The sequence below is a fragment of the Poeciliopsis prolifica genome, unplaced genomic scaffold, assembly GCF_027474105.1.
Source record: "Poeciliopsis prolifica strain line A6 unplaced genomic scaffold, Auburn_PproV2 SCAFFOLD005, whole genome shotgun sequence".
In the NCBI taxonomy this organism is placed as follows: Eukaryota; Metazoa; Chordata; class Actinopteri; order Cyprinodontiformes; family Poeciliidae; genus Poeciliopsis; species Poeciliopsis prolifica.
The window spans coordinates 14,855,069-14,882,784 of NW_026562380.1; the positions used below are offsets into that span (position 1 = coordinate 14,855,069).

General features: G+C 41.0%; 1 protein-coding gene across 1 annotated transcript; it reads right to left on the reverse strand.

Annotated features, from left to right (window-relative positions):
* Positions 1–233: 233 nt before the first annotated feature.
* Positions 234–27,491, reverse strand: oprm1 (opioid receptor, mu 1). Its single transcript, XM_055030004.1, has 6 exons — positions 26,842–27,491; positions 7,933–8,279; positions 4,483–4,658; positions 3,845–4,023; positions 3,120–3,303; positions 234–2,950 (listed from the first exon to the last, which is right to left on the reverse strand). Exons 1-6 carry the CDS (start codon positions 27,105–27,107, stop codon positions 2,945–2,947), a joined length of 1,158 nt encoding a protein of 385 aa, XP_054885979.1. The 5' UTR covers positions 27,108–27,491; the 3' UTR covers positions 234–2,944.
* Positions 27,492–27,716: the final 225 nt, after the last annotated feature.

Below are 27,716 nucleotides of genomic sequence, written 5' to 3' on the forward strand. Positions count from 1 at the left end.
TCTGTCCTCAACTCTATTATCTCTCTCTATGCATATATATATATATTATTTTTTTTTACCTGCTTCAGTCCACAGCATCACTGCCTATAATGTATTATATATTCCACGGCTCTTTGATGTCGTTCTTTGTTATCCGTCTTTATGTCTCAGTGCTCAGAGACGAATGTGTCTTTTTATCGTGTGTTTGGCCGAGAGCAGACCATCGTTCATGAATTTACACCAAAAGCTGAGACTTCAGAGCAGCTGATCGTTTATTCAGGAGCAAGAAACAAAGACATTCAGTGACATTTACAGTTTCTCTTCTTCTCCATGATAATATTAGTAAAGCATCTTAGAATGGCATCTATTAACGAGACACCAGCGTCCGGACAACAGATTACATGCAGCTTGAAAACCGGATCACGTGGCATGGAATAAGTCACGGGACGAGTTATTTACGACAACATAGCAAGTCATGAAACGGCTCAGAAATGAACAGTCATTGTCCTCCTTGTGCCATACGTAAATGCAAATGCAACATCGTTGCGTTATTTTCCTGCCCTGCAGCTTCTGCTGCCTTTCGAGCTTCAGGTCTGTGCGTTTGATTACAGGAGCAATAATTGAGGAACAATGTTATATTTTGGACTATTCACAGAAAGCAGCAGGCCTGTAACTGTAATCTGTGGCTTTGTGTTTGTGAGCGGCAATCACAGCTCCATGTGGAGAATCGTCTTTATTGTTATTGTTCCATTTTTGTTTGTATCTTTTTGTAAATCATCTAAATTATGTCCTAATAAGCAGGACATTTTAGGGGTTAATTGTTCAAAAAGCAAGCACTGGCCAAATGAAAGCAGCATGTTGTCCCTCGAGAGCCCCTCACTTCCCTTCTGCTCTACCTGCTTCCCTTGGAGAAAAGAACATCTCTTTTCAAGCTGGTCCTATAGAGTATCGACATGTTTCGTTAGGGATGCAAAAGTCTGAGCACTTTACTTGTTGAATAGAAGTTTTATTGAATAAAGTCGACAAAGGTGGATATTGAGCAAACGTCTTCTTCTAGTGGAAACAAAGCATGAAATTTTAGAGGGAATGAACATAAAAATTGAATTGAAATATTGTTTGAAAAATGCTTTTTGAAAGATAGTTTGGCATGAACAGAGAAATGCTGCAGGACATGTTTTGTTTAGTTCAAAAAGCATACAGGAGACTTGATGGGGGGGAAAAAATATTAAAAGCTGGCGTCATTTATATTTATAATTCCTACCATAAGGACCCTGTCCATGGTTTGGGACATAGATTGTAGATATTCCAATACAACTTTGTATTGGAAACGCTACGTGTTGCTACTCTGCCTTTTCGAGCTTAGATGTCTAAAAGTACTGAACATACAGTTTATGGATTATACAGATGGTGGCAGCCGTCACGTTTTCAGCCATCTGCGAGAAATTGCAATTGACATTTCATTTATTCTTTTTTTAACAGATGGCTGAAAAGCCGTGCGAGTAAAAAATGAACCAATTACCTGCGCAAAGTAAATGCAACGCATTTCACTCAAAGCAGAAAGTTTGTCACATTGTAACATCGATTTGAAAACATTTGCAGTTACCAACACGTCTGATTGGGAAAAAAGCAAAAACAAATCTCCATTTGGTGACGATCATTGTCACGATTTTGCATTTACCACATATATTTCAGCAAATGAACACTTACACTAATTTACATCTAGAAAGATTTTTCCTCTTTTACAAAGCTTTATAATAAAAAAATATGGTTTAGAGAATGTCAAGCAGAGCGACTTAACAAGGCATTTCACATGTAGATACACAACATGTCGGCACAAGCATATTTACATAGAAATAACACAATGCCCTGTACGCTCCTGTTTGGCCCATCTTTAAGTTCCTTCATATAATAGCTGCCCAACAGCGGCTAATCATACACCAGCAGAGACGTGTTTGCACTAAAATGGCGTGCTGTGCAGGCTGCACAGACAGTCTTCTTGCTGGTTTGGAGCACAATGATCCACTGCAACAAACACAAATGGTTCCCTTTATGTACATTCGGAAACTTCTCCGGTTCCGTAGAAGGAGAGCGTACAATTCACAGTTTTCATTCGTCCACCGCGGTGAAATCGTAGGCGAGGAAATGGGGATAACTACGGCGACGGACGGCGCAGCCCTGAAGTGGCTGAAGCCGGAGCGGTCGGTGTTCACTGCTCAGGCGAGGTGCCCTCCCCCGCCGCAGCTGTACAAAGGCATTTTGAAAAGCGCAGCGGAGGGAAATCGTTCCGAATTTCACCTCCCATTCAGTGAAGTCTCTTTGAAGGCCAAAGTACCACCGCAGTCTTCCAGCAGTGACAAACACAAACCCTTTCTTTCCAACAATCTTCAGCCATTTGAATCCTCAAAAGAACATCTGGAGGAAAAGTGGCATGAAGGCCAACGAACAAAGGCAAACAATTGACTTGTTAGCTCATCATAAAGCGTTACAGATAAGCTCAGAGCTAAGGCCGGAGCTTAGGATTAATAAGGCAGAAAGAAGCATATTACCAGGCTGTAAAAGTGGTTTTATAGATCAATCAATCCTTCTATCTTGTTACCGGGAAATACTTCTACCTAGAATGCATATCGTCCTTCTAGAAAAGTGAGTTTCTTTTAATGACTCTTGATTTTTTTTTTCTTCTCCCAACTGTCTTGTTTCTATGAAAACAGAATCATTTGTTTCAAATCACAAAGCATGAAGTTGCAGGTTTACAACCCAACTTCCAGCAGAACTACAGAAGCTGGGAGCGGCGAAGGTGATCTGTGCTCTTCCGTGTCGGCCGTGTTTCTGTGTTTTGAGGCTTGCTTGTGTGGTTTCCGTGCACTAATTATAGGCCTGTGGTGACCTGCGTGACTTCAGAGTTGAGATCGTCGTTGGCAGCTCCTCCGCAACAGCGGGAGTCCACCGACGACCCCTCCAAGGCTAGTCATACCTGCAGAGAGGGAGAAAAGCATTTCTCTGTCACGCCCGGGTGATTCCCCCTCCATTTGTCTCTCTCAAACTTCCGACTTTGTGCCAACAAAAGGCAAAGGAAAAGACGGATAAAAGCTTTAAAAGGTTTATCTGTAAGATTTATTTCTGCTCACAGAGGAGTTGGATACCTGCTGATTGGATCTCTCGCTCGTGTTTGTGCCGTTGTGTTCACGCCTTGGGGCCTTGCGGCTGGTGGCTCCGGTTCTGGATGAGTTTGGCATCTCCAGCACCGAAGCGCTCGGGGTGCAGAACTCACGAAAGCAACGTTTGAAGTTCTCGTCCAGGTAGCCGTAAAGAACGGGGTTCAGACTACTGCGGGGTGGAAGGGCGGGAGAAATGGTCAGAGGGCAAAAACCAAGTGGGGCCCAAAGACCCCATCTTTTAAGAGTTTCAGTAACAGGAAAGCTTGACAACAACATCCTGTCATTAAATGAGGCCACTTACAAAATATTGTTTTACACTCAAGAATGCGACATTTTGAACTTGATCACCAGGAAGTTAAAGCTTGAGCTAAAGCAGTTCTTCCAAATAGACAATCATACAGATAAAGTAAATATACTGTCACTTGAGGATAACAAAGTTAGCTTTGATTTCAGTCCAATAGACAGAGCTGAAACGTTGTGAGTAAACAAGACACAAGTCATATAGTTTAAAGACAACCTTACCAAATACAGGAGGTAAATTTAAACGTCTAGAATTCAAAAAAGGAGAGAAACTGGAAGTTACTGTGGCACCAATGTGTGATGTTTCCTTATATGCAATGCATGAAAACATGGTTTGCACCGCCGCGTCCTCTCATCTTATTTAGAAACGATCACAGCAAACAGATGTGGGGGTTCGGCGCGGGTCGTACCTGTTGGTGTAGCCCAGGGCGATGCAGAAGTGCCAGGTGACGGTCTGCAGGGTGGAGCTGGGGATGTTGATCAGAGCAGAGATGATGACGAAGACGTGGATCGGGGTCCAGCAGATGATGAAGACGGCGACCACCACCAGGACCATGCGGGTGATTCGTCGAAGATTCCTGTCCTTTTCCTGTGCGGGTTCGTGTGGCGCATTGGGATGGGAGCAAAAAAATAAAAAATAAAACAGATAACGTCACGGAGAAATCACTACATTTGAAGCAATCACAAAGATTTTATGAATTACTTCTTCTTTTTTTGACAAAGTTTTTATATAAAACACAGGAGCCAAGTTATCTTTCAGACGGCGAGAGTGGTGAGTGCTAAGCATGTAATCAAAATTTAATTACAGCCTCCTGCTTCAGCTGATTTCACCTAATTGTTTTATCTGGAGTTTATTGAGTGGACTGTATTTCAAGGCGTGCTCTAGGCAGTCTACCATTGTGCTTGATTACTCTTTAAAATATAATTAGTCCATTAATGAGATGGAAGCCAATCCTCCAATCAGATGCAATCATGAGCCTGTGAGATCTGAGTTTTGTTTCGAAGAACATTTAAATATGCAAAGAAAATCAAAAACGTTTGTGTTGACCTGGGAGCCCGACAGCATCCGGACACTCTTGAGCCGCAGGATCATGAGCCCGTAGCAGACGGTGATGATGAGGATGGGCATGATGAAGGCGAAGATGAACACGCAGATCTTCATTAAGGTTTCCCAGTACCATGCAGGGCTGGGGAAGTCCAGCTTACAGTCGATAATGTTGGCGTCTGAGCAGAAAGACAAATATGCTTAAATACTTTTTCACCTGGTTCTGAAGGGGGCATGTTGCACTTTTTTAGCCCTTGAATGAATTTTTTGTAAACTTGGATCCTCCTCTTAGGAGTGCAGAAAAGGTTAAATCATCCATTTCTTTTTTTCTCGGAGTGATTTTGCCGTCCAAGTTTAATGATGCCGAAGCAACAAGAGGACAAATCTAAATTAAATGTTAGATGTTGGGCTATGTTAACCCACACAGAATCAGGTTGCTCGTTATGTCAAGTTTATTTCTCTAGCAAATTCCAAATTCAAAGCGCTTCACACCATAAAAACATAATACAGTAACCAATTATTACTAGGACTGGCCTGATCACCCTGTCCTGATTCGACTACATTGGACAATCCATCATATCGTGCGTTGCTCTACTTTTGTGAAATTCCTCTAAGACTGCATTTGACTTCCACTCCTTCCACTGCATTGACACATTCATCTTTACCCGGCAAGTTTCCCTTCTTTTTTTTTAAATGTCTGTTCCTCTATTAATTACTTTTCCTGGTGGAGCCTGGAGACTCATCCATCCAACACCTGCACCGGAGAGGAAAGTTTGTTCATTCTTCTTTTGCGTGGCAGCCACTCCTCTCCCTCTGTTACTGCTGGGACCTTTTGACTTTAAGATTAAGTACGTAGGCTGCTGTGTTTGCTTCTTTGGGCCTCTGAGAACTGTACATTACAGTGTGTGGACCAATTAGCATGCAGAACTTTCCTAATTGTTCTTCGGCTGTGTTGAGACGCCACGGAAAACTGAACTATGTACAGGCAACAAGGAGAAGGCAGATGAAAAGTTTCAATGTGTGAACACATGACATCATGTTAACTAAAGGAAGTGTCTGTTACATTGGGGACCCCTGCACCCTTCTGCCACCTTTAAGGGGACATTAATCTCCACTGGTGAACGGAGGCACTGCAGTTCCAGAGTACATACACTGTGCAACCGCTGAGCGCACTCCGGCTGACACTTTGGCTGCTGGCTTATTTGAAATTCTGCAGAAGGAATCATTGAATTGTAAATTAGAAGTGAGATGAAAACAGCTGTAGCTACTTTCCCTTCTTATTTATGCAGCTTTCCTGTTTCCTGTCTCTCATAAGAGAGTGGGTGTACGCCGCCTCTCACCCACTGAGCCCCAGAGATAGGCACCAGTGACCCTATGACCCTAATGATCAATTGCTGTAGACGACGAATGGGTCATTTCATTAAAAAAAACATAAAGTACTACATTTTTAGTTGAGTTTTGAGAATACATATCTAGTGATGTTTTAGGGGCTTTAATCTAAATCTTTTTGTATCTGATTTGTAATTAGTTGTTAATACAGAAACATCAGGATGGATATCCTGCGAATGTGAAGAATAATAGACGTATTTACCAACTTTTTCTTTGAAGAGCGTATTTAAAAATGATCTTATGCATTATAAATAATAATGTGCAATTATTGAGCCTTATTTCCAATAAGGCTTGATATCTGCAGTAAAAAATAAAAAGACATTAAAGTAATCTTGGGGCACTTTGTGGCATAAAATATGAATACAGTGAATGAAACATTTCTTCCTCCTCCTGGTCAATTTAAAGGCTTATAATTGCTTGTTTTGTTTCAACAAAGCTTGATTCAAGCACTTCTCAGAAAAGGAACTTCAGCTTGAATCATTAAATGCGGAAACATCAGAAGCTCATTTTATGCCACCGAGCAACTGTTCACATGCTGAACGGCCTCCTATGAAATCTATATTTTAGATGAAGACGACTAGATCTCGCACCGATGTTTGTGCTAGAGGGGCGCTCATTAAGGCCTTGTTTAATCGGTTCAAAATAGTGTGTGCTTACAGTTATTAGCCAACATAAATTTGTCATTTATGAGCCTTTTGTTTGCTCTTATCCAGTCATTATATTTACTGTTTTTGATTATCAACGCTTCCACGAAAATAATTAAAGGAGCTAAACCTTTAAGTTACGTCATTGCATAATCATCAACTGAGACAAGTTTCATTTTCTTGTTATTTGCTGGATTCTTGTCTTTGTCTGTGTCTCACCTGGTGTCACCTGTGAACTGCCCACTAGTGTCTAAATAGGAGAAAGTGAACTGCAAGGTGCCACGTCGCCGTCCGCTTACTGGTTCGCCTCGACTCTCTAAAACTCCTTACCTGACAAATTCTGATATAACATTGGAACTGGAAGGCATTTGAGACATCCAAAATGAATAAAATGAATTTTGACAGCAAATAAAGTGAAATAAAATTTATTTTGAGGTCTCTGTAAACAAAATTGTCCTTCCAAATAAGGGCTAGTTGAGACCAAAACACCAAACTTAAGACTTTTATCATCCAGTTTTTGGTAGAAAGCGAGAGAAAAAAAGAGATAAAAAGAGATAAACAATAATTTATGCCAATGGAAATTATTGAGTTTGTTTTAAGTTGTTATGCGTTGAATTGATTTATTGATCATTGTGACAGACCTAACTTTGAGAAAGATGCTGACGACTAAACGATTAATTGCAAGGAGAAGTTTGTACAAACTCAGTAACGTCTGTCAAGTTTGTTGTGTTGGAGGGTTTCATTGTTCAAAGTCAGACTCTGTTGGCCATCCTGCCCAAACCAAAGGCAGAAACGGGTTGAGAAATATACCTGGTGACATTCCAGCCAATAACACTCTGCACATTTTATATGACACAAATTCTTTGGGGATGAAGTCAAAGAGTTTGTGGGTTTTATGTCCAGTAAATGTCTCTCAGCCAGACAAGCTGTTGGTAAAACACAGAGTTCATCTAATGTAATTACTGCACCAGGTTTTCTGTTCTCTCCTCACAGTATTAATCTGCAGACCTAGTTTTGCATTATCGTGGGTGAGCTTGTAGGACTGCTGTAAGGCCAAGATGTGGGAAAGGCAGATTAATTTATTCATTAATCAGAAATAAGTAGCTGCAGAGCCACCAAATATTAGTGTATCGTAGCTTTTCCGGGATTGGTCTTACTACTGGATTTAGATTTGATTTTTTAAAATCTTTTAATAGCTTTCCAAAATAAATGTTTTGCAATAAAATATTATACGCTTCAAGTACATTTCTACGCAATTTCACAATCTTAAGTTTATTTGTTGCTTCCAGAAAGAGTCCACAGCACTTATTAAATTACGTGACACACATAACCAGTTGTCTAGATACCTTCGGTCTCAAATAAAGCTTCCTATGTTCCTTTTGAGTGTCTTTGCTCATAACAAACACGTGCTCGTGCTTACTGGTGACAGTGGAGGCCAGGAACGTCACTGGGATCCCGATGGCCGAGGAGAGAATCCAGTTGCAGATGTTGACGATCTTGGCGTTCCGCGGCGTCCTGAAGTCCAGCGCCTTGACCGGGTGGCACACGGCGATGTAGCGGTCGATGCTCATGGTGGTGAGAGTGAAGATGGAGATAAACATGTTGTAGTAGTCGATGGACATCACCATTTTGCACAAAATGTCCCCGAACGGCCAGGTGCCCATCAGGTAGTTGACGCTCTGGAAGGGAAGCGTGCTGGTGACCAAGGCGTCCGCCAGGGCCAGGCTGAAGATGTAGATGTTGGTGGCTGTCTTCATCTTAGTGTACCTAAACGGAGAGAAAGAGAGAGAGAGAAAACAACACCTGTCACAGATGAAGGATCTGTGAAGTTCTCGCAGTTAAAGCATCCCGTTGTTCCTTCACAGCAGGAAAACATTTCCGGTCACTGTTCCTTGTCTTTGATGCTCTTCTCTTTAGATTTGAGTTATTCTTTCTGAGTGGGTTCTTTGCGCTTGTGAAAGAATCCCTGCTGATCTGCTCTGATCTCCTGAGCCCAGTCCAGTAAATGCTAACAACCGTCCAAAGCAGCCTTGCTTGTAAAAAAGGTGCTGGTGTTGATCATGCCAATAGATTTGCCACCAGCGATTTTGTTGCAAACCTTTTTTTTTTTCCTTCCCCACATAATGTTTATTTATTTAGAGCTAATAAAAGTCATGTCAACCAACGTGCAATTTTTCAACAATTGTTTGAAAAGGAGCAGGTCGAACATAAAAGACCTTGTGATTTCCTGCCCCTCGCACACAATGCGCTCAAATTAAATATGGCATTTCTTTCTGAAATATTCAGTGTCAAATCCTGCTGCTGCAATAAAAGATGAACTAATTGGATTCTATACAAGCGCCAATGCGTGTACAGCGCTGCAGGATGTGAACTATGATGTGCTGTCATATGTCAGAGATGAAGCCTTTTCAGGGTTGTACTGGAAAAATAAGAGCTTAGTGGGTTTAATATTCAGTTCGAGCTCTACCAGGGGACTTTTACTCTTAAATGATCCATTTAGGTGTGGATTTAAAGCGAGATCAAAGCACAGACTAGAGACAGCAGGGTAAAAATGAACACGGACAACCGAGGAGTTAAAAAAAACAACTAATAACCTCGACTAAACTGACATTTTGTATGTTTACCCCGAGAAAAAGAAATCTCAGTAAATACCGGTTATTCAAGTTAGCATCGCATTGTGCTAGCTGCAACATTGTGATGTTGTGCCGTTGTTAAAATAAACAGCAAAACGTGAACTACCAATATGAAATGATTAAATAATATATATAAGACTGACTCCAACTATTTAAAATTACGGCAAAGCATTTCAGTGTCTCTGAATCAAGCTGCTGGATCTTGAAAACAAACTGTAAGCTTTGTGCTTGAGTCACTTAAAAGCTGATCAACCTTTTAAGTTAAGCATAAATTCAAACTAGGTCAGATGCATTACTTGTGGATGGATTTTAGGAGAGAACAAAAGCAGCGCAGGTGATTTTGTTTAAGAAAAAATGACTTATTTTCAACGTTCGGTTCCTCCTAGGGTTCATTTTATTATCTGAGATTCTGCTGCTCCAATAAAATCTGAATTTATTTCATGTCTTGTTTTATTTTTATAATTTTACGAGGAAACTGAATAAACTGTGAAGTGCACCATGTTATGTTTGTGATCCCAGATATGATTAACTGGATAATACTATGAAAAATGTAGATGTTTTACGTCAAATAGCAGCAGTTCGAGGCTCGGTTTATTGCACTGCTCAGACACTTTTAAAGCATGACAAATAAATGTCTTCCCCCAGACTACTTAGAAGGGATCGTGTACACATTTTGGTGCATCTTTTATTTGCATAAATGTCTGAAATGTAAACCACCAATGAATCTTGGGCATATCTTCATATTTTACGCTACTACAAATTTAAAATTTTTTTTTTCTCAAAATGGAGCTCCTGAAAGACATGGAAACAAAGCGGCAGCAGTGGTTAAATTAAACACACATTTTTAAAAGAAGCAGAAGGAATCAATGAGAGCGGTGCTAAAAGGTTCGGTCCATTTTCTCCTGTGTTGACAGAGACGTGCGCAAAATGCAGACGGCACTCTGTGACCCGGGCCTTAAATAACTCTCCTTTTTACAGGATTTGACTAAAATATTCCTCCGGTCAATAACGAGAAAACTTGGAACAAACGCTGAGCATCCATTACCTCGGAGGAGAAGACATAACACAGACAGACAACAGAGTTATAGAAGTTTAGACCTCTTGTCAGGAAAGACGTATAAGATGTTTATCGCTTAACAGCTTCAGGCGCAAACACAAGGACAAAAATGATTAATAACAGCCCCGCTGAAATACCAACCAGCAGTTTGAGACAGATTGGGAGGTGGATTTAGGAAATGCTTTCAAAAATCTGAAACTGAATAAAACGCAGTTGCTCGGATGAAAGAGGATCGAGAAGTTCAAGTTGTCTCAGCTTGAGACTTTTGAATGTTTGACGAGGTGCGTCTGACATTTAATCAGGCCGTATTTGCTCCACAAATTTAAAAAACGAAAAGAGCACCGTGAGATAATCATTCAAATGATGAAACCTTTACAAATCCAAATAATATTTACTCAACTCTGGCTTTGAAATGCACCTAAATTAATTCGGTCTACATGGTTTTTGCTTCTGGCAAACATCCTTTTTTGATTCTCTGCTTATGCAGATCCTAAAAAAACAGATCTAAAGTATTTTGTAACTTCTAATTTCTATGCATTTGTTAATTAGATAAACAAACACAAAGTAGATATGTTTTCAGGGTGATTTATAGTATTCGTTTTCAGACATTTTTCATGTCGCCTGAAATGTTACATTTTGTTCTCATCTTACTGGATGGAGTAAGTCGTAGCACAGAATATTCTTTTTTTCTTTTGTGTGTGTGTGTATGAAACATACAACAGGTTCTGTTTGAGTGATTTCCTACAGCTGAAAGTTTAGCAGCAAACATGTCTGGTTGTCGCTGTTGAAATTCATCTACAATTACTTTCCCCTCCTGGGGTCAAGTTGGCTTGGATATCTTTAGTCCCTTAAGACATTAAAAAAACTCATGTCTGCATTTGCCAACAGCAATTAAATGATGTGAAATACATAACAGTGACAAAAAGAAAATGCATAATCTTGTTTCTACAATCCAGCTTCTCCATGAAAAGACCGCTGCGATTCTCATAACGGAGGTTTCATTTCCTCTTCTCCGCTCGATGTCATTAAGACATTAAGAACTTTGTTGAATTTCCCAAACTGTCCCATTATTCATTTTTACTCACTGTCATCACTGCAGGGGATTGTTTTCTTCTTCTTCTGTGCTAATGCCAGCAGAGTACTCAGAAGCATTCATGCTGCGAAAACACCAGATTAACATTAATAGAGATTCTAACATCTAATGATCTGATATGAAACCGCATCAGTCCCTTCCACTGCCGAGATCATTTATGCACGCTTTCCTGCTGCACACTTCTCTGTGACTTTCAAATCTTCCCAACAGGTTGCAGGTGGCAAAAGGTTTGTTAAAAATCTGATTAAGTCTAACAGTCTGTGTGTTGCTTTTGTCAGGCTTTAGTTGCGCCGGGGCCAACGAGACACTTCATGGTGCAATAAAAGCTGTCTCACTTGAGCGAATATGATGAAGCTGGATCTAATTTTCCAACATCTCCTCGCTGACTCGAAGATCCTCATAAAGACGACTTCAGACGAGTCTCCCGTGGGTTATCCCTGCAACGCACTGAGCTAAATTGCCCCATTCCATGTAAACGAGCAGAATTAGGTGTTTGTTAACGAGTTTTCTGCTTTAAGTCACAAATTCTCCTCGGCTTTTACTGGCTAGGCTACAAAGTGTGAACATAAACACACATTTTCTGCTATACCCATAAGCATGTTGTGGTTATCTAATGTTTCCCAAGAGAGATTAGATGAGATTTAAGTCGTGTCCTGAAATATTGAGGGAAAACGTTGCTCTCCTGCAATGCAAGAACCATCTCTCAGCAGTTTGTCTTGCACAGACAAGAAGGTGCGTCTGCGTCATCTCTTATCTTGATTATGAGCATCTCTTCCAAATATGTCTGCATTAAAATATAAACAGTCGTCTGGAAGAGGGGGAAACCGAGCCGAGGCAAAAGACAAAACCAGTTCAGGAACACAAGGAGGCTGGAGCAGTCAACACAGGAGGGCCGCTATTATTATGTGTGTTTGCGAGCAGGAAGTAGCGTGTTTTTTTCATTAACTGAACTTAAATGTAAGTGTTGTGAACCGGGCTTGGATAAAAACGTCTCAGTTTGTTCCCGCAGATCTGAGAGACGAGGACGAGTAGAGCAGAAGTCGCAGAAATGAACTTGAACTGCATGCCGTGCTTATTAAAGGTCAGCCTCTGTGCTATTCACAGTAACCTCTGTGTAATTTTCTTTGTGGCATTGTAACGTCTACTGCGAACAATATTTTAATCAGGAGTCAATCAATAACCATTCGGAGAAATTTCAAGGCTCAAATCCATGTTTTAGTTTAGTCTCAGAAATCACTGCAGCCTCATGTCGGCCCTTCCTCACTTCACTGTCTCGCGGGAAAACCCTTCACGATTAGGTTTGCTTCACGTTTTTTTTGTTTGTTTCTTTAAGATCTCATTCTTGCCAAAAAAATCCCAATACGTATTTTAGAGCCAGACTTCATTATATAAACAGCTAATTAATCTTCACGCCAGCCTTTTTGTGGGAGGAAAAGGCGTCGCAAAAAATACCTGGAGAAAATTTGAGATGTCAGGAAATGTTTGTTTCCGTGAGCTCAGTCCGTGCCACTGAGTGAGAGAGTGAGAGAAAAAGGACAAGAAAAAATAACTTAAAAGCCTTTTTCTTTTGCTGTGTTGAATAAGAAAAGAAAACTGAAACGACGGCCAAAAATAAGACAAAAAAAAACACACTTTTCTTTCCTAATATTGCAGAAATTAAGGAAATACATGTTTTGTGATCATAAAAAATGGATTTTTTTTTTCAATGCTTCCCCTTAGGAAAGAAATGTTTCATCACCCCAAAACTTTTAAATATTTTCATCTACAAAGTTGTTTAATGTGACTTAGAAAGTCAAGAGAAGTTGACAATTTGGTCGGATAGAAACTGGGTCTTCAAAAAACAAAGATAAAACAAATCCTTGCCTTTTAGGGCGTCTGAACTGATACCGATCTGCATTCTTTCAGTGTTGCTTCCTGTCCCTCTCTGACGCCAGACCTCTCCCCTCTCAGCTGCTTATTATTCATTATTTAACCTCGTCTCTCCAGCTGTAACTCTCACAGAGACGATACGCTTCCTGGTTCCCTTCGTAGTTTGCAGAAAACCTCCTCACTGTCCCCGCATGCTGCACACCCTCTGCTGCTTGCTGTTTCTCTCCATGTTGTTGTTGTTTTTACTGTTCACCTGTTTGAATTTATTCCTCATCTTGACCTTTGGCTAATCCATTTCTCTGGGTGCTCCATATTTGCTGGCGGGTCGCTATAAGAAGTAAAACACTTCTCCACATGAATCCTGCCTGCCTCCAACCTAAATGACTGACTAAAATAGCCAAAACACCACAAAAAGACATGACAGATACATTTAAAATGCATCACGTTAAGCTGCTGCGCATCAGCTTTCTGTGACAAACAGATTTTTGTGAATGAAAGAAATAAAACAATATAGGACAGATACACTTAGAGAGATGAGGCTGTTTAATTTATGTTTGATGCTTTTGTTCCGCTTAAATTTGCATCACATTTCAGCAAATGCGTTCTCCTGCCAATTAGCAGTGCCTGCGCGTAGGCAGGCCCGACACAGCCAGAAAAATGGATAAACACAAACAGGATTTTTTAAATGTTTTTTTTTATTTATGAGAATCTGAGCGACACTGTAATGACTTTTGTGTCTAATTAATTGGAGGCACAAGGTTACAAGCTGAAATCCAGCTCATGCAATTACACCATAACACTTCACTGGCTTTAAAATGAGTTTCCTACTCTACAGTAATTAATTGATCAGTAAAGAAGCGTTGGAAAGAAATACAATGACATGATGTCTTGTTAGCAACCAGTCAGAAAATATGGATTATATAACACTTCAATGTACTGACAAAGCAACAACATTTTGACTGAAAACTAAGGCAGGTTTGTCATAACCTCCTAAATATTACTACCCTCCACCAGAGGAAATAAAGGTACCTGTTTATTTTCCATATTCTTCAAAAGATCAAAGATCAAAACAAACCTCCTCACTGACATTTACAGTGAGTTAAAGAATGAAGTGCCTGATGCAAATCAAGTGTGATAACTAATGATTGGTCAGCATAGATAATATATTTTGTCACTAATCTGAGTTTCTATGTAGACAGCATGGATACATTTAAATGTTTCTGTATTTCATGTTGATATCTGTCCAATGAACCATTGGAATCACCGGGAGAAAATCCCCTGGCCCTTCTCCTTATTTCCATGATTTTGAGTGGATTAAAAATACTCACAAGTACCAACAGTGATTAAAAAAAAAAGTTTTATGACACTAGATCCACCAGTTGTTGTGGTAATCTTTCACAAATAGCTAAAACCCATAAATAATTGAGATCCTTCTAAAGATGCTCATAACTGCTTATTTTAATAATACAGATATTATGTATTGATGCATATCGAGATCAATATGCATCAATACATGCAGTGGAAACTGCCTTAACAGGACGTCTGCAGTCTTCCTTATTTCTGCTCTTTGGGAAACAGCCAATCAACACCAAGGAAAATAAGTGGGGCTCCTGGATTGGCTGCTTGGCAAACCAGCCGTCAGAACGTCAAGCCGCATCGCTTCAAGGGATTTCAGCTCCCAAAACTGCTGCTAGTTTTTAATATTTTGGAAAAAATACACAAACAGGCGAATTTTGTGCAAATAATTACATTCCCGAGAAAAATCTCTGAACATAATAATCTATATCTGTACAGCACTTTGAGCTCCTTCTAGTGTGAAGGGTTCTTTATATAGAAAATTGATTGCTTGATTGATATGATGCTCTGATTATAGATTTGCCCATTATTTAGGGGTATGTCATTCTCATTAGCTGTCTAATAATACTCAGGCTCCTGCAGAGTTAGCACAGCAAACAAAAAGATACAGCTACTAATCTAAGACTTCAAACAAGTCAATTCTTACATGACATAACGTTGTTATGCAACAAGTCCACTAATATCTCATTGCTAATGACAGTCAATAAAGCTATTTCCTATGGGTTTTAGTTGCCTGGCATTTATTTGACGCGTCATAAAAATCACTGACTGGAATTGAGAGGTCACCTACGGGGAAACATCAGAGCTGGAATAAATGAACCAGAACAATCTGCCATTTGGAAACAGGTCTGTACCGAGTCGTCGGTCTTCAGCAGCAAACTTTAAGAAACGCCAGAACTGAAGCCCACACACTTGTGGTCAACAATTCAGAACAGAAACAGCTTCCTGTGTATGGATTTTACAACACAACAAAGTACCGTTGCCGCGGCTTGTGTGTTTGTAGCCCCGAGTGTGATTCATTGGCTGCTGCCGCTGCCGGGTGCAGATAAACCATTAAGTACCGGCTCCAGAAACAAGATGTTCACATCAGCGTGCGTCTGGATCAGAGGCGTACAGTAACACTGTCCATGCACTCCGGGACAAACAACATGATGGACGCCGGGCTGCAGAGTGCGACTGCATAAATGTGTTCCTGCGGGGGGGACTGAGCGGGAAGGACATGCAGCTCTCCAAGTGTTTATGCTGCCTGGAGGTTGTAATAGAAGAGGATTTCTCTCACGATGCATGAAACGTATATAACAATGTCCATAAATGTGTATGCTCAGATTTATTAGGCCGGTTCAAACACACAATTACGAGGCTTTTCTTTTATATGCAATAATGGCGCATCTTAATAAATCATTAAGATGTCAAAAGCTGATGTAGTGCTGCGAATGAATAAATGTAAAATTCATGGAAGATCTCAGAATAGAGCCAATGCTTTGCCAAAGCTGGTGTTGCTGCTCTGTCTGTCGTGTCTCACAGCTTCACCAGTCACTGCCAGGTTGGTGGAATCCCTCGGCTGACTCAGGACTCCCTGGACAGATTATTAGATCTTCCAGATGGCCTGGAAGAGGCTGGAGATTCCCTCGTACAAAGCTGGAGGAAGTTGGCGGAGGACAGAAATCAACAGGTATTGGTGGCAGCACCACAAATCTGGCCTCATTTGTTCATACAATCTAACGTCCAAAACACAACCGCCTGATTTCCTTCATTTTGGGAGCTCTGTGATTGGCCGATACTTATATGTGGAACTGATTTTGTCCTCTGAGTTTAACTACCAAAGGTCTAAAACTCAGCCGCTGACCCCTGGTGCTCTGCTGTGAGAGAGCTTTAACTGACAGACCAACAAACCCGGTCATGTCTGCATGTAGCCACCTTTTTCTTGCTATATTTAGCGACATTTCAGACGAAAAAATCTGTATCAACTAATAACAGAATCGGCAGGTCAATCGTTGATCGGCCAGAAAGCTTCATCCAGTGCAGCCAAAGTGCAAAAGGATAATTCTGGTAGCAGCATGCCATTTTGGTACTTGCAGATCAGTTGTGTACTGACTTTCTAACAAATCAAAAAAGGCAAAATAGCTTCACATAGTCCAAGGCAGTAAAGAAGAAAAAAAACAGACTTGTCAGCCGTGAAAAGTCTGTCAATTAAACTCTTGCATTTAAACTGATACAATGAGAAGAAGTTTGTGTGTTTTAATCATAAATTCTCGACTCATTCATTAAATCACTGTTTTTGCTCTCAGGCTCCACGAGGAACAAAAATATTCTCTGACGGAAGATCAGATTTGGACAAGATGCATTGTCAGGGTTGTCACAGAACATGTGCCATGAATCATAGATGCATCAAATTGACAGAACCGGGATGAATAATTACACATCTGAAATAAAGCAGAGAGATGACAAGTGTGTTTGGGGGATTGTCAGGCCAAAATTGCGCCAGATCTGCAGCTGGAACAAAGTGACAGACACACAAAGGACTTCACACCCGTCTGTAAGCCACAAAGAAATGATTGCAAAAATAGGACTTTAGCTTTTAGCAGTGTTGCTCTGCAGCAAGAAGGTCCAGGGTTCTGAGAAGTTCTCCTTGTGCTAGTGTGGATTTTTCCATCAGCTCTGGCTTCCTCTCAAAGTCAAAAACACACGATTATGCTAATTATAATATTTTATGCTAATATTATATTTTACTTTATTTGGGAAAAATGCGCAAAATTATGTTAGTATGTTATTGAAATATTTTGTAGATTACTTTTACGATATATGAAATTTATATAAAAAGTTTCTGATCTGATGCTGTTTATCAGATCAGTACCTAAATCTGTAATATCGCACACTTCTATTAGATAGATAGGATGTCAACTGTTTCCTCTGTCACTCTGTTGCATCAAACCACCAACCTGTCTGAGAGCATTTTTTTTCCACCTAAGCAATTACCTAAAACTGAAACCCTTCTTTAAGAATCAGACTTTGGCAACTTTTATTTTTTCATCCACTCAAAATTTGAAATGCATTTGACAAAGACAAGAACCCGGTGACAACAATCAACACTCCTTCCCGCCAGCTCAGGGTGTGGATGTAACGCGAAGCGGCCGAACAGCCTCAGGATGCAACGCAAACATCGATCCAAACGCAATGATTCAATGACTTCTTCTGTAGGACCTGCCATGGTGATCACTGACAGAGACACTTCATGCATCAGCACTGAGCGGCGACGCACTGGAACGACGCCGATCCCTTCACACTGCAAGCGAGGAGCTGAGATCAATATCTATGGAAAATAAGATGAATGAAGGATTACCAACTCAGTATTTGTTCAGCTGCCGAAGCCACAAGGTTTTATATATTTGTTTCTGACCCAGAGAGCAGAGGGTTTCTGGGTCAGAAAAAAAAAAAAAACATGGCGTATGAAGCATAGGAGAGCACAACCTTCATAATAAATACTTTTTGAAGGTTTATGAGAAAAAAGCACTTGAAGGAATAAAAGAGCACTTTAGAGTGGAACTCTCCCATTTCAACTGTAATACCAACTCTGTCCTTTTAATCACTCCTGAAAAAGATAACCTTCTGTGGAAATGAAAGCGGCGAATGAGGCCGAGTCCAGACGCTCTGCTTGTTGCCTAGGAACGCTGCTTTCAATGGACAAAAGACCTGAGGGTCAGAGTCCCTTTGGTCCGTCATCCCTCTCAGACTGCAGTAACAAACAACTACAAGATGTCTCCACAAACAAATAGCCTGGACCCTTCTGTTTGTTACAACCACAAGCTTTTTGCTTCATGCACTACACCAAAGCAAAGCAGAACACAATCTGTAAAGTGGAAGGAGAACGATCGAAAATGTTTTACAAATAGAAATCTGAAAAGTGTGGTGTGCATTTTTGTTTACTCTTCTTTAATCTGATATCCTATAGTTAAATCTTCCAGAAGTAATCTAATTAGTTCCCTTGTGTTTTTAACTTAATCGGTTTATAGCTCCAGCTTTTCTCTGAATGCTTCAGAGGTTTGTTGGAGAACATTAGTAAACAAAAAGGATAAAGTAAGCCACCCAAAAAATAAAAAAATAAAACTTCGAATCAACCATCAGGAATAAGGACGATAAGGGCCTCAAGGGAACACAGAGAACGGTTCAAGTCCATCAGCTGAAAATAGAAAAAAGTCCCAATTAATATTTGCTACAAGCTATGAGTTGTTTTCATGTTTTTAAGTCGGAGTTTAGTGAAATGACTGAAGATTCAATCTTGTAATTCTAGAAAGCGTTGACCAACTGGGCCTGAATACAAATGCGTGCCACACTTTTTCAGATTTTTATACGCAGAGAACTCAAAGCCATGTGCCTCTCCGTTCTGGTGACGACTCTGAGCTGCTTCGTGTGGGGCTGTCGCGTAAATCGCTAATGAAAGGTGCATGGAAGTTTGCTGCAGCGGCAGGTCAAAAATGTTAAAAGGTTCAAGGAGTTTGACTACGTTTGCAAGACGCAGCGGTTCGATGGCTCATGTTTGACCTTTCGAAAGGATTCGGTGGCTGAATAAATCGCTCCTCTGGCTGGTTTTTTAAAAATGTCAGCTCTAATGTAGAAAAGTGCATGTTTTTCAGTTCCTATTGTAGAATATAAAGAGCAGGAACAGAGCGAATCAGTCAGTAAATGACAGACAGATGAAAGAGTCCATCAATCTTTGATTAGGAAAAAAAACATAAAATGAGTGTTCTTTGCTCTGTTTAATTATTCATCACTCCGTCACTCTCTCTCAGAGACTCTTGCTCCATTCCTCAGGAAAATGACTATTCACTTTCCCCCGGCAATTTTTTGGTCTCCTCGTTTCCCTTTATTTCTTTTTTTTTTTTTTTTTCTTTTTTTTTTGTCTGTAACTCGACAGAAAACCTGCTGAAATAAACAGACAGAGCTCTAATTCTCCATGCAGGCCCAGCGGCACTGAAAACCTCATCACTCATGAACACAGAGAGGGAGGGCAGAAAGATTAGCTTCTATTATTGTCACCCAGATGTATAAACTCCGACTCCGTTTTGCTAATTCTTAAACAGAAACCAGAACACAACGTTGAGCTGGATTCTAAGGGTTTCTCCGCTGAGCTTCTCTTCTTCTGGCAGCTCTTTTGATCGCCGAATGCGCAGGCCGGCCCCTCGGGTGTTTGTCTTGACTCATCTGTGCCAAACGAGCTTCCAACAAGATAACTGAGGTATAAAACCTGCATGCGAGCGACAATTACGGAGCCGTTCGCGTTGCGGCTCCAGGCCGTCACCGGGAGCGAGGAATTGTGTGACGCGCCGTCGCAGGTTCAACGGCGCTTTCAGCAAGAGACATCCATCATCACCGGCGGAAGCTCAAAGCAATCGGAGCCGCTTCCCGCTCACGGCGGAGAGGAGCTGAAATGAATCCGGTGATCCTGATGATTTGCTTCGACATCGTGCTCACACACTGAGCCCTAATCTGCATTAATTAGCTCCGAGGCATTCTCTTTCGTCCCATTTCCTGTTAATTGCGGCGATGTGTCTGACACCGTTTCAAAACTGACGCTGGTGTATTATGTAACAATCCCCTCACTTAAAACACTGCAAACGTGTTCAAATTTGCCCGTTGTTGCTTCCTGCAGAGAGTTTCCCAGCCGTCAAGAAACACCCCGGGCGGTTTGTGCAGGCTGATGGTCTGACCTTTAATTCTGTTTAAAAATGAAGTGTTCACTCAATTAGGTGGGTGAGAAACGCCATGTAAAACCTCTGGGGTGCTGGTAACCTTGGCAGCCTTAAAGCTCCAGGTAGAAAACAGATCTACGCTGTGAGATGGTGACATTTAACCCAACTTTTAAAAATTCTTCCACAGACACAGACACATTGCTGATGTAAATTACTTTTCTACTGAAGAAGAATAATTTCAAAGGTATTTATCTATTTTTTAATCCAATCTTTAAATTGAGTATATTTATTGAGTGTTAAGAAATAGCTGTTTTCCAGCTTTACATGTTTACATTTGTGATAGTAGGACAGATAAGGGCCTATGCTGGGCTGGAATCCCTTCCAAACTCTTATTAACTGTGCCCAAAGTCATCGGTTTCTGGACCCGCCAAGAAAGTTTTGAAAAGTATAAATAGATATTCTGAGAAACTCAAGAAGCTGAGGTAAAACTTGACAAGATAAAGCAAAAAAAGAAAAAAGATTATAATGCAGAAGTTTTTTTCACTCACTTCTGAATAAATATGTCGACTCTTTCTCAGTTTCTCACTCCTCTTGCAGCACCAGCTGCACTTACTGAAAGAACATCTTTGCCATATGCAAACACATTTGCCTAAGTACAACATCCTTAATGAATGAGCCGATCACTCAATAACTGAAATCAAATGTAAACTGGACGTGAAATGAAACAACAACATGTGAACTGATTTTTGTTTGTCAAACTGGAGCCTGACCTGCGAGTTAATTAGTGTTTACATAATCATCCTTTGCCACCACATACTCAAATTACAGCTAAGGACAGGGACAGGATGAAAAGTTTTGCTTTTTGTCTGCAGGAAAAGACAAACAAACAGTTTCAGACATGAAACCTTTTGTGTTTATAGGTCATATTGGATAAGGAGAGACAATCTTGACACTGCTGCAGAGACAAACAGATCCATCCCCACCACCAGAGACCCCTGCAGCTGCAACACAGCTGTTGTTTTTTTTATTAGTTTTTTTTTAAATCGAGACATGTCCATAAACCAGAAGAACAGGCCCGAAGCATCAACTACACTGTGACAAAATGCCAGTGGCAACACAAGGGCAAGAATCCAACAACAGCCCAAAATAATGATAAGCCTTAATGTATCCTCCTCCTCATTAGGTTGTTTCTTTTAGTGATATGTCGCCTGACCATCATTAAAAGAAAAATTTGCTCTCGTGTTTGCAATAACATCTGCAGAAGAGGCTTTCAAGCAACTATCAAAAATAGACAACTCCTAAAAGAACTGATGATCTTATTGATTAAAAAGCATCAATAAACTCTCAGTCTTTTATTTAAAACGCATTATATGATGCCAAATTTTGATTGTCATTTTGTAGTGCCTAACTAATACTTTTGCACTTTCCTCAGAAACGATATGATCCAAATGTACAGTGGTAAAATCTTCTAAAATAGCCCTTAATGTACTATACTGTCAAAAATATATATATCAAAAACAGATGATCATAGATGGATAATGTGTAAAGTTGTGACACAGTAAAAGAGAAAAATAAGGTCAAATTTGCTTTTTGTTTGTTTGAATTGTCAGAAACCTCCAATAAATGGCTCCAGTTTGAAAACGTAGAATTTTCCAACTTATCCTGTTTTAATTCTTTTGCATCAGAGTGTAAGTGAATGGAAATAGTAACATGATAAAAATGAGTCCACTGAGGCATATTAAGCATTCAGTTTGAGCTGAAATATGTTAAAAAAAATCTGTGTGATGTTGGTGTCAAGCTGTTGTGGGGATTTCATTACATCACAGGAAAACTGTGAAACTGAAGGGCCACTCTTACTGCTTTTATCAAAGATGAACCTTTGATTCTTTTGCAATAGCCACTGGAGTCACTTTTCATGTGGCTATTTGTGAAAAACACAGTGAGTTTTTCGAATTTGCAGTCAGGCAGACAGACATCGGAGCGTTTTCTCTTCTTTTGAAAAACTTTTCGGGCAAAAAGCACATGAGGAGAAATCTAGAAATGGGGAAACATCCGTCAAACACCTGACAGAGGAAATAAGAGAGACGATTTCCTGCAGCTGATCATGAGCCATTAAGCCACGTTTACCAATCTGTGCTTTCTTCCCAGGGATTTGAAACAGCAGTAGGAACAAACTGAGCCTTTATTAGAGGCTGTAGACACAAAGTGCCCACAAATCCAATTCAAAGTTGTTGTTTTTTTGTTAAGCTGCTTGTTGTTCATCTCCAGTTCATCTTTGCACTGACTCACCATCGATGTCAAAGTTTTTTTTCCTTTATTTTACTTTGCCTTGTCAATTTTAATCGATCTCCCAGCAACTCAGACTAACTTATTTCAGATGTTCCAAGATCACATCTCAGACATATTAAAGGGACTCCTTCCATCTCTCCTTTGATGTGTTATTTTATATTTCATACTGTTTGTTCGTGTGTGACTTTAGATTTAGTTTTTTCTTGAATGAACTGCATTCAGGTGTCCCTTGCATTTAAATGTTCTCTATTAATAACATTTATTCACTTATTCCTCATCGAATGGTTGCATACTGAAAAAAAGCTGCAGCTGCCAAAGTCCAAAGCCGAAAAAAAACCCTGATTTTTTTCAGCTATCTGGAGGCTCCGGCTCCTTTGAGGAGAAATATATTTTAAAAATTAGAAATGCTTAAAAGACTCTTGCGCTCAATTGAATCTTCAGCTGGATGTGAGAGAAAAACAAACAATCCATATGAATCTGGACCAGCAGGCGCTTATTAGATTTTCTTCCTTCAATATGCATTTTAGAGGCCGACCACATCTGCTCATTCTGTTGGACGGGCCGTGGAGGAAGGAGATTCGGGGGAAGCGGCGACTCATTTTGCTCATCCGAAACACCTCCCAGTGTTTCCATGGCAACAGGAAGCAATCTGCTCTGGAGGCAGAGGAAGCGTAATCCTCACGGAGCTCAAACTCCCCCCCCCCGCTCAACCAGAATTGATTTTTTTTATTTTATTTTTCCAATCGGGCGTGCAGCTCTCCGGCCATCTCTGTTTGTGCAGAAAGAGTTTACGGAGTTTCACAGAGGCCAGGAGAGGAACCGCAAAGACAGAGAGAGAGAGAGAAAAGAAGCGAGGGACGGAAGATGGAGAGATGCTTAATGGCTTTCAGACTGTAAAAACAAGACTAAAACGTAAAAATAAAAAAAAAACTACCATCAACTGTCTCGGTTTCATCTGGCCAAACTTCGTTCAAGGGCACGTCCATAAAACGGTGAAGGAGAGCTCAAGACAACAGGAAAACATCCATTTACTGCTCGTCATTGTCAAAATGACAGGAAGAGAAAGAGAAAAGACGAATGGAAAGCTGCAGTAGAGAACGATGACATTGTTTACAGGCCTAATGGATTGTGGTTTGAGCTTTTACCCGCGTTGTAATTTCCTTAAAGCCTCATTCGCATAGTAAGTAGCAAGAGGGCAAGGAAAACGAGCAGATCCAGATCTGTCCTAGATTTTTCCTGGTTTGTTTGGGTTTTTTTCTTTCCAAGAATGTATTTATGAATATTTAAATAGCACCACTCTTTGTATTTCAAGCTGTCTGATTATCAGTAGCTGCAGAAATGCAATGATTAAAAACAATGAAGGTGCCTAACTTACACTTCAAAGAATTTCATCTCAGCTGTGCTCCCACTTTGAAACCTGCAGCAGGGCAGATGGGCTGTGATCAATTAGTTTATGGTAGACAACATCTGGCACAAATGTGCAGTACCATGTATTTCTTTAAAACAATAACAAAAAAAAAACATTCTTGAAACCTTGGTGCAGAAAAAAAAGATCACAGATCTGATCAAAATTCTAAAATTCAATTTTTCATCTCAACTGCAGTCAATAGTTTTCATTATAAAAGTACATATTTGAAAATAGACTGTTGTCTGAGGCACCAGGCAAAGGATTCATTGGCTGCATGCAATGGGCTTCAGATAAGGAGACTATTATTTGGATTTCACTGAATGTAAGTAAAAAGGTAATTATTGTTATCATTACAAAGAGAAGAAAAGAAACAAAAACAAAGCAAAGATCAGAGATTTCCCTGTATGTCAGCTGAGTTACAGGGCCAGTGACGCCGCCAGCCCTTTAAGAGGAGAAAAGAGGAGACTGTCCAAAGGTGGCAGGTGGTCAGAAACCTCTGTCCACTGGCGGGCCGGTCACAATTTAACCAAAAAATACATAAATAATCTGAGTTGATCATGAACATCAATCGGTTGATTTCTTAAAGGACAGTGGGTTAGTCCAGATTTTTGAGCAAAATGACAGTTTTGTGCAAAAAACTGTGTTTGTGTAACTTTATAGCCTGTGTTTTGCTCTGAGTAGACCTGGTGTCCAATTTGGTGTCATTTTAGCTTGACATAAAGTTGTAGTTTTCAGATCATAACAATGGATGACTTATTATTGAACTACTTCCAGTGAAATTCTGTTTTTCACACTTTAAGGAGCTACTTTGATGAGGAGTTCTTTATTTTACATATCTTACTATAGGCATAATTTACTGTAAATTTCATAAAATAGTGGAAAGAGTCTCTTCGACCTCCACTTTCACTTGAAGAAAGTGGATGTAGAAGTGGCCTTCTCTGCCAAGATGGAGGACTCTGAGCAGTGAAAGAACGCTTCTGAAACAGCACAGCACTAACACATATGACCTCTGGTGTGTCGTGTGCCTTCGCATGTCATAAAAATAATCAAAAAACCTCAGGGCCATTTTTTGTCCGTCCCAGTCCACCCACAGCAAGACGTGATGGCCTCTACCTACCAGGTTTCAATTTCAACAGCAAAGCAGAGACTAACGACGAAAAGGCTCCATGCTCTCCTAGTCATACATCACTGTGCCTGAAAGTACAAGAAATTCCCAACTAAATGAATAACCCAAACAGTGGTGTATGGCAGTGGCTCAGTGGTGCTCATAGGCTGCTGTGCTGCCTCTGGCATTGGAAACCCATAGTGTGTGTGTGTGTGTGTGTGTGTGTGGCGAGTAAAATCGACTCATCCATTGGTTAAAAAAACAAAACTCTAGGCATCAGGAAATCAACCTTGGTCAGAGGACATCCTGTAAAAAAGTTAGAGTGGCTTTCATAACAGGGACTTGGAACTCGAGTCTTCCAAAAGATAGAGACGCTGCAGTCATTAAACGTGACATTTTGTGTGAAACGTTGAAATAAAAATAAAAAACTACCTGTAGTTTTAGTCTGGATGTTTTGTTTGTTACAACCAGCTGCCAGTTTGTAGATTTTAGCCAGTAAACCTAATTTCCCGTGAAGCCTGAATAATTTTGGGCGCAGAATCACGCAGAGAGAAATGGATTAAGCAGTTGTGTAACGTCAACAGATAAAAAAATAATAATAATACAGATAAGTAAATGTGCACATAACTCTCCTCCTTGTTTGCACTTTACCACCAGATGGAATTAAGCTCGTTTGATGACCTCCTCACAACAAGCCTTCTGCCTGACTGCCTCTAAGAAATCAACAAGAATCTCCCTCTTGAGGTTTTCTGCACACATGAGAGCAGAAAGCCTTCACCCTTCATCTCAGTTCTCCTCACATAGTCCTTGCATACACTCCATCATGTATTTAAATGTTCTCCTGTGGCCAGTTCTTCTCGAAACGCATCTGTCATTTCCCTGCTGTTTCCCCTACCAATTTAATACTCTTTAATCCACCAGAAAGAGCTTCACCAGGTGCATCTTGCTAACACAAATTTCAGCTTTCCATATCTAATTAGACCCAGTGTGTCGATGAAACTGACTCCAGACGAATAGTGCTGTGGGAATCTTTGGTGTCTGAGGAGAGCAGCGAATTTCTGCCATGCCAGAAGCAGAAGCTGATAAAGCAAGATAAGGCTCCCCGAAGCTGACATTTCTTTACGCACAGCCTCAAAATAGCACGTGGATCACAATGGGCTGTTTGTCCGTAAAACTGGATTAAAATAAATGAGTAAAAATAGTGGACATGACGCAGCCATTAATGGCTCCTTCATTGGAAACTGAAAGTTTCCGGGTCGAGTGCGTAAAATCTTAAAATTGCGAAGCTGAGCTGGGAGAAGCACGTGGCCATTTGATGCTTATTTAAACGCATTTTTCAACTATTTATGTGCTTTTCTCCGACGTGCGCGCACTGCAAGCTCAGAGTCCAGAGACACGGGGTGCGGGGGGCCTTTACAGAGGCTCTACGGTGGATCATGTTTTTGTTCCGCGCCAACACGGGAGTCATGCGATTTCCCCCAGCTCGGTTGTTGCGCTGTGGATCAAAGAGGCGCATCAAGAGACATTTCGTGCTGTAAAGCGGTTCAAAGAAAAGTGTGTTCGTTTCTTTACATTTGCGTTGGGTTGCCTCCTTTTGCGCGCTTTTGGGGTTGGCTGTGGATGCATTTTACGCACAAACAGCAGCCCAGTGGGAAACTGCGTCTCCATTAGACACACGCGCACACGCAAATGCGCACACTTATTCGTCCAGCAGCAACAGGCTGGAAGAGTTTCAAAGCGTCAACAAAGCTTGGAATCGGCACAAAAAGGCAACTGAGCCGCATCTTACTTTTTTTCCCCTTTCTCTCTCCACTTTTAAAAATGACTCTTACCTTACAATGATGTACATGACCAGCACGTTTCCCACCAGCCCCACCATGCAAACTATGGAGTAAACAGCGGTGATAATGATGGCGATGATGACGGGGTTGGCGTCTCCGTCCAGGCTGCGGGACACGCCGTCGTCCCCGCTCCCGTCGCCGCCGCATCGCATCTCCGCGAAGCTGCCGTTGTCGGCGACGTTCCGGCAGATGCTGCCGTTCTGGCCGAAGAACGGGAGCTGGCTCCGGAGGTCTGAGCTGTTAGCGGCGCTCTCCATGGCTCTTCTCCCCTCTGCGGACTCGGGAGGCTGCGCCGTGAGCCTGGCTGGGTGTTCGCTTGTGCCGCGTGGTGCGCCCCGCACGCAGGACGAGTCCGGCCGCGCCGCGCTGTAGAAATGCGCTGTGAGGGTAGAGAAGGTGGTGAGTCCACTGACGACCCACTCGTGGCACCGTAACGCCGCGTGGGAGCAGACAGGAAGCGTGGAAGTGAATAAATTTTTCGCTCTTCCTTTATTTTTTTCCCCAAGCGCCGCGTCTCTCCGTGTGATCCTCCTCCGTTCGTGTCCCTCTTTTAGCTCACAAATCAGCACTTCGGTGGTTCCTCCTCTCTGTGTTTGCACCCCGACCTTCTCTCTTTTCTATTTTCTACTCAGATCATATTTTCTTTTTCCTTTCTGAAGATTTGACCTTCTCATCCAGACCTCCTTATAGCTTTCACTCAGCCTATTTGGAAGTTGATCGCAATTTGGAACATATTTAAAAAGTTATTTTACTTCAGCCAGTTAGTTAAGAAAGTGAAACGTGTGGCATGGGCTCACTATACTGAAATGCATCTTAGTTACTTTTTATTTTGGTTGTCTAACGAACAATAAAGCCAACAATAAATA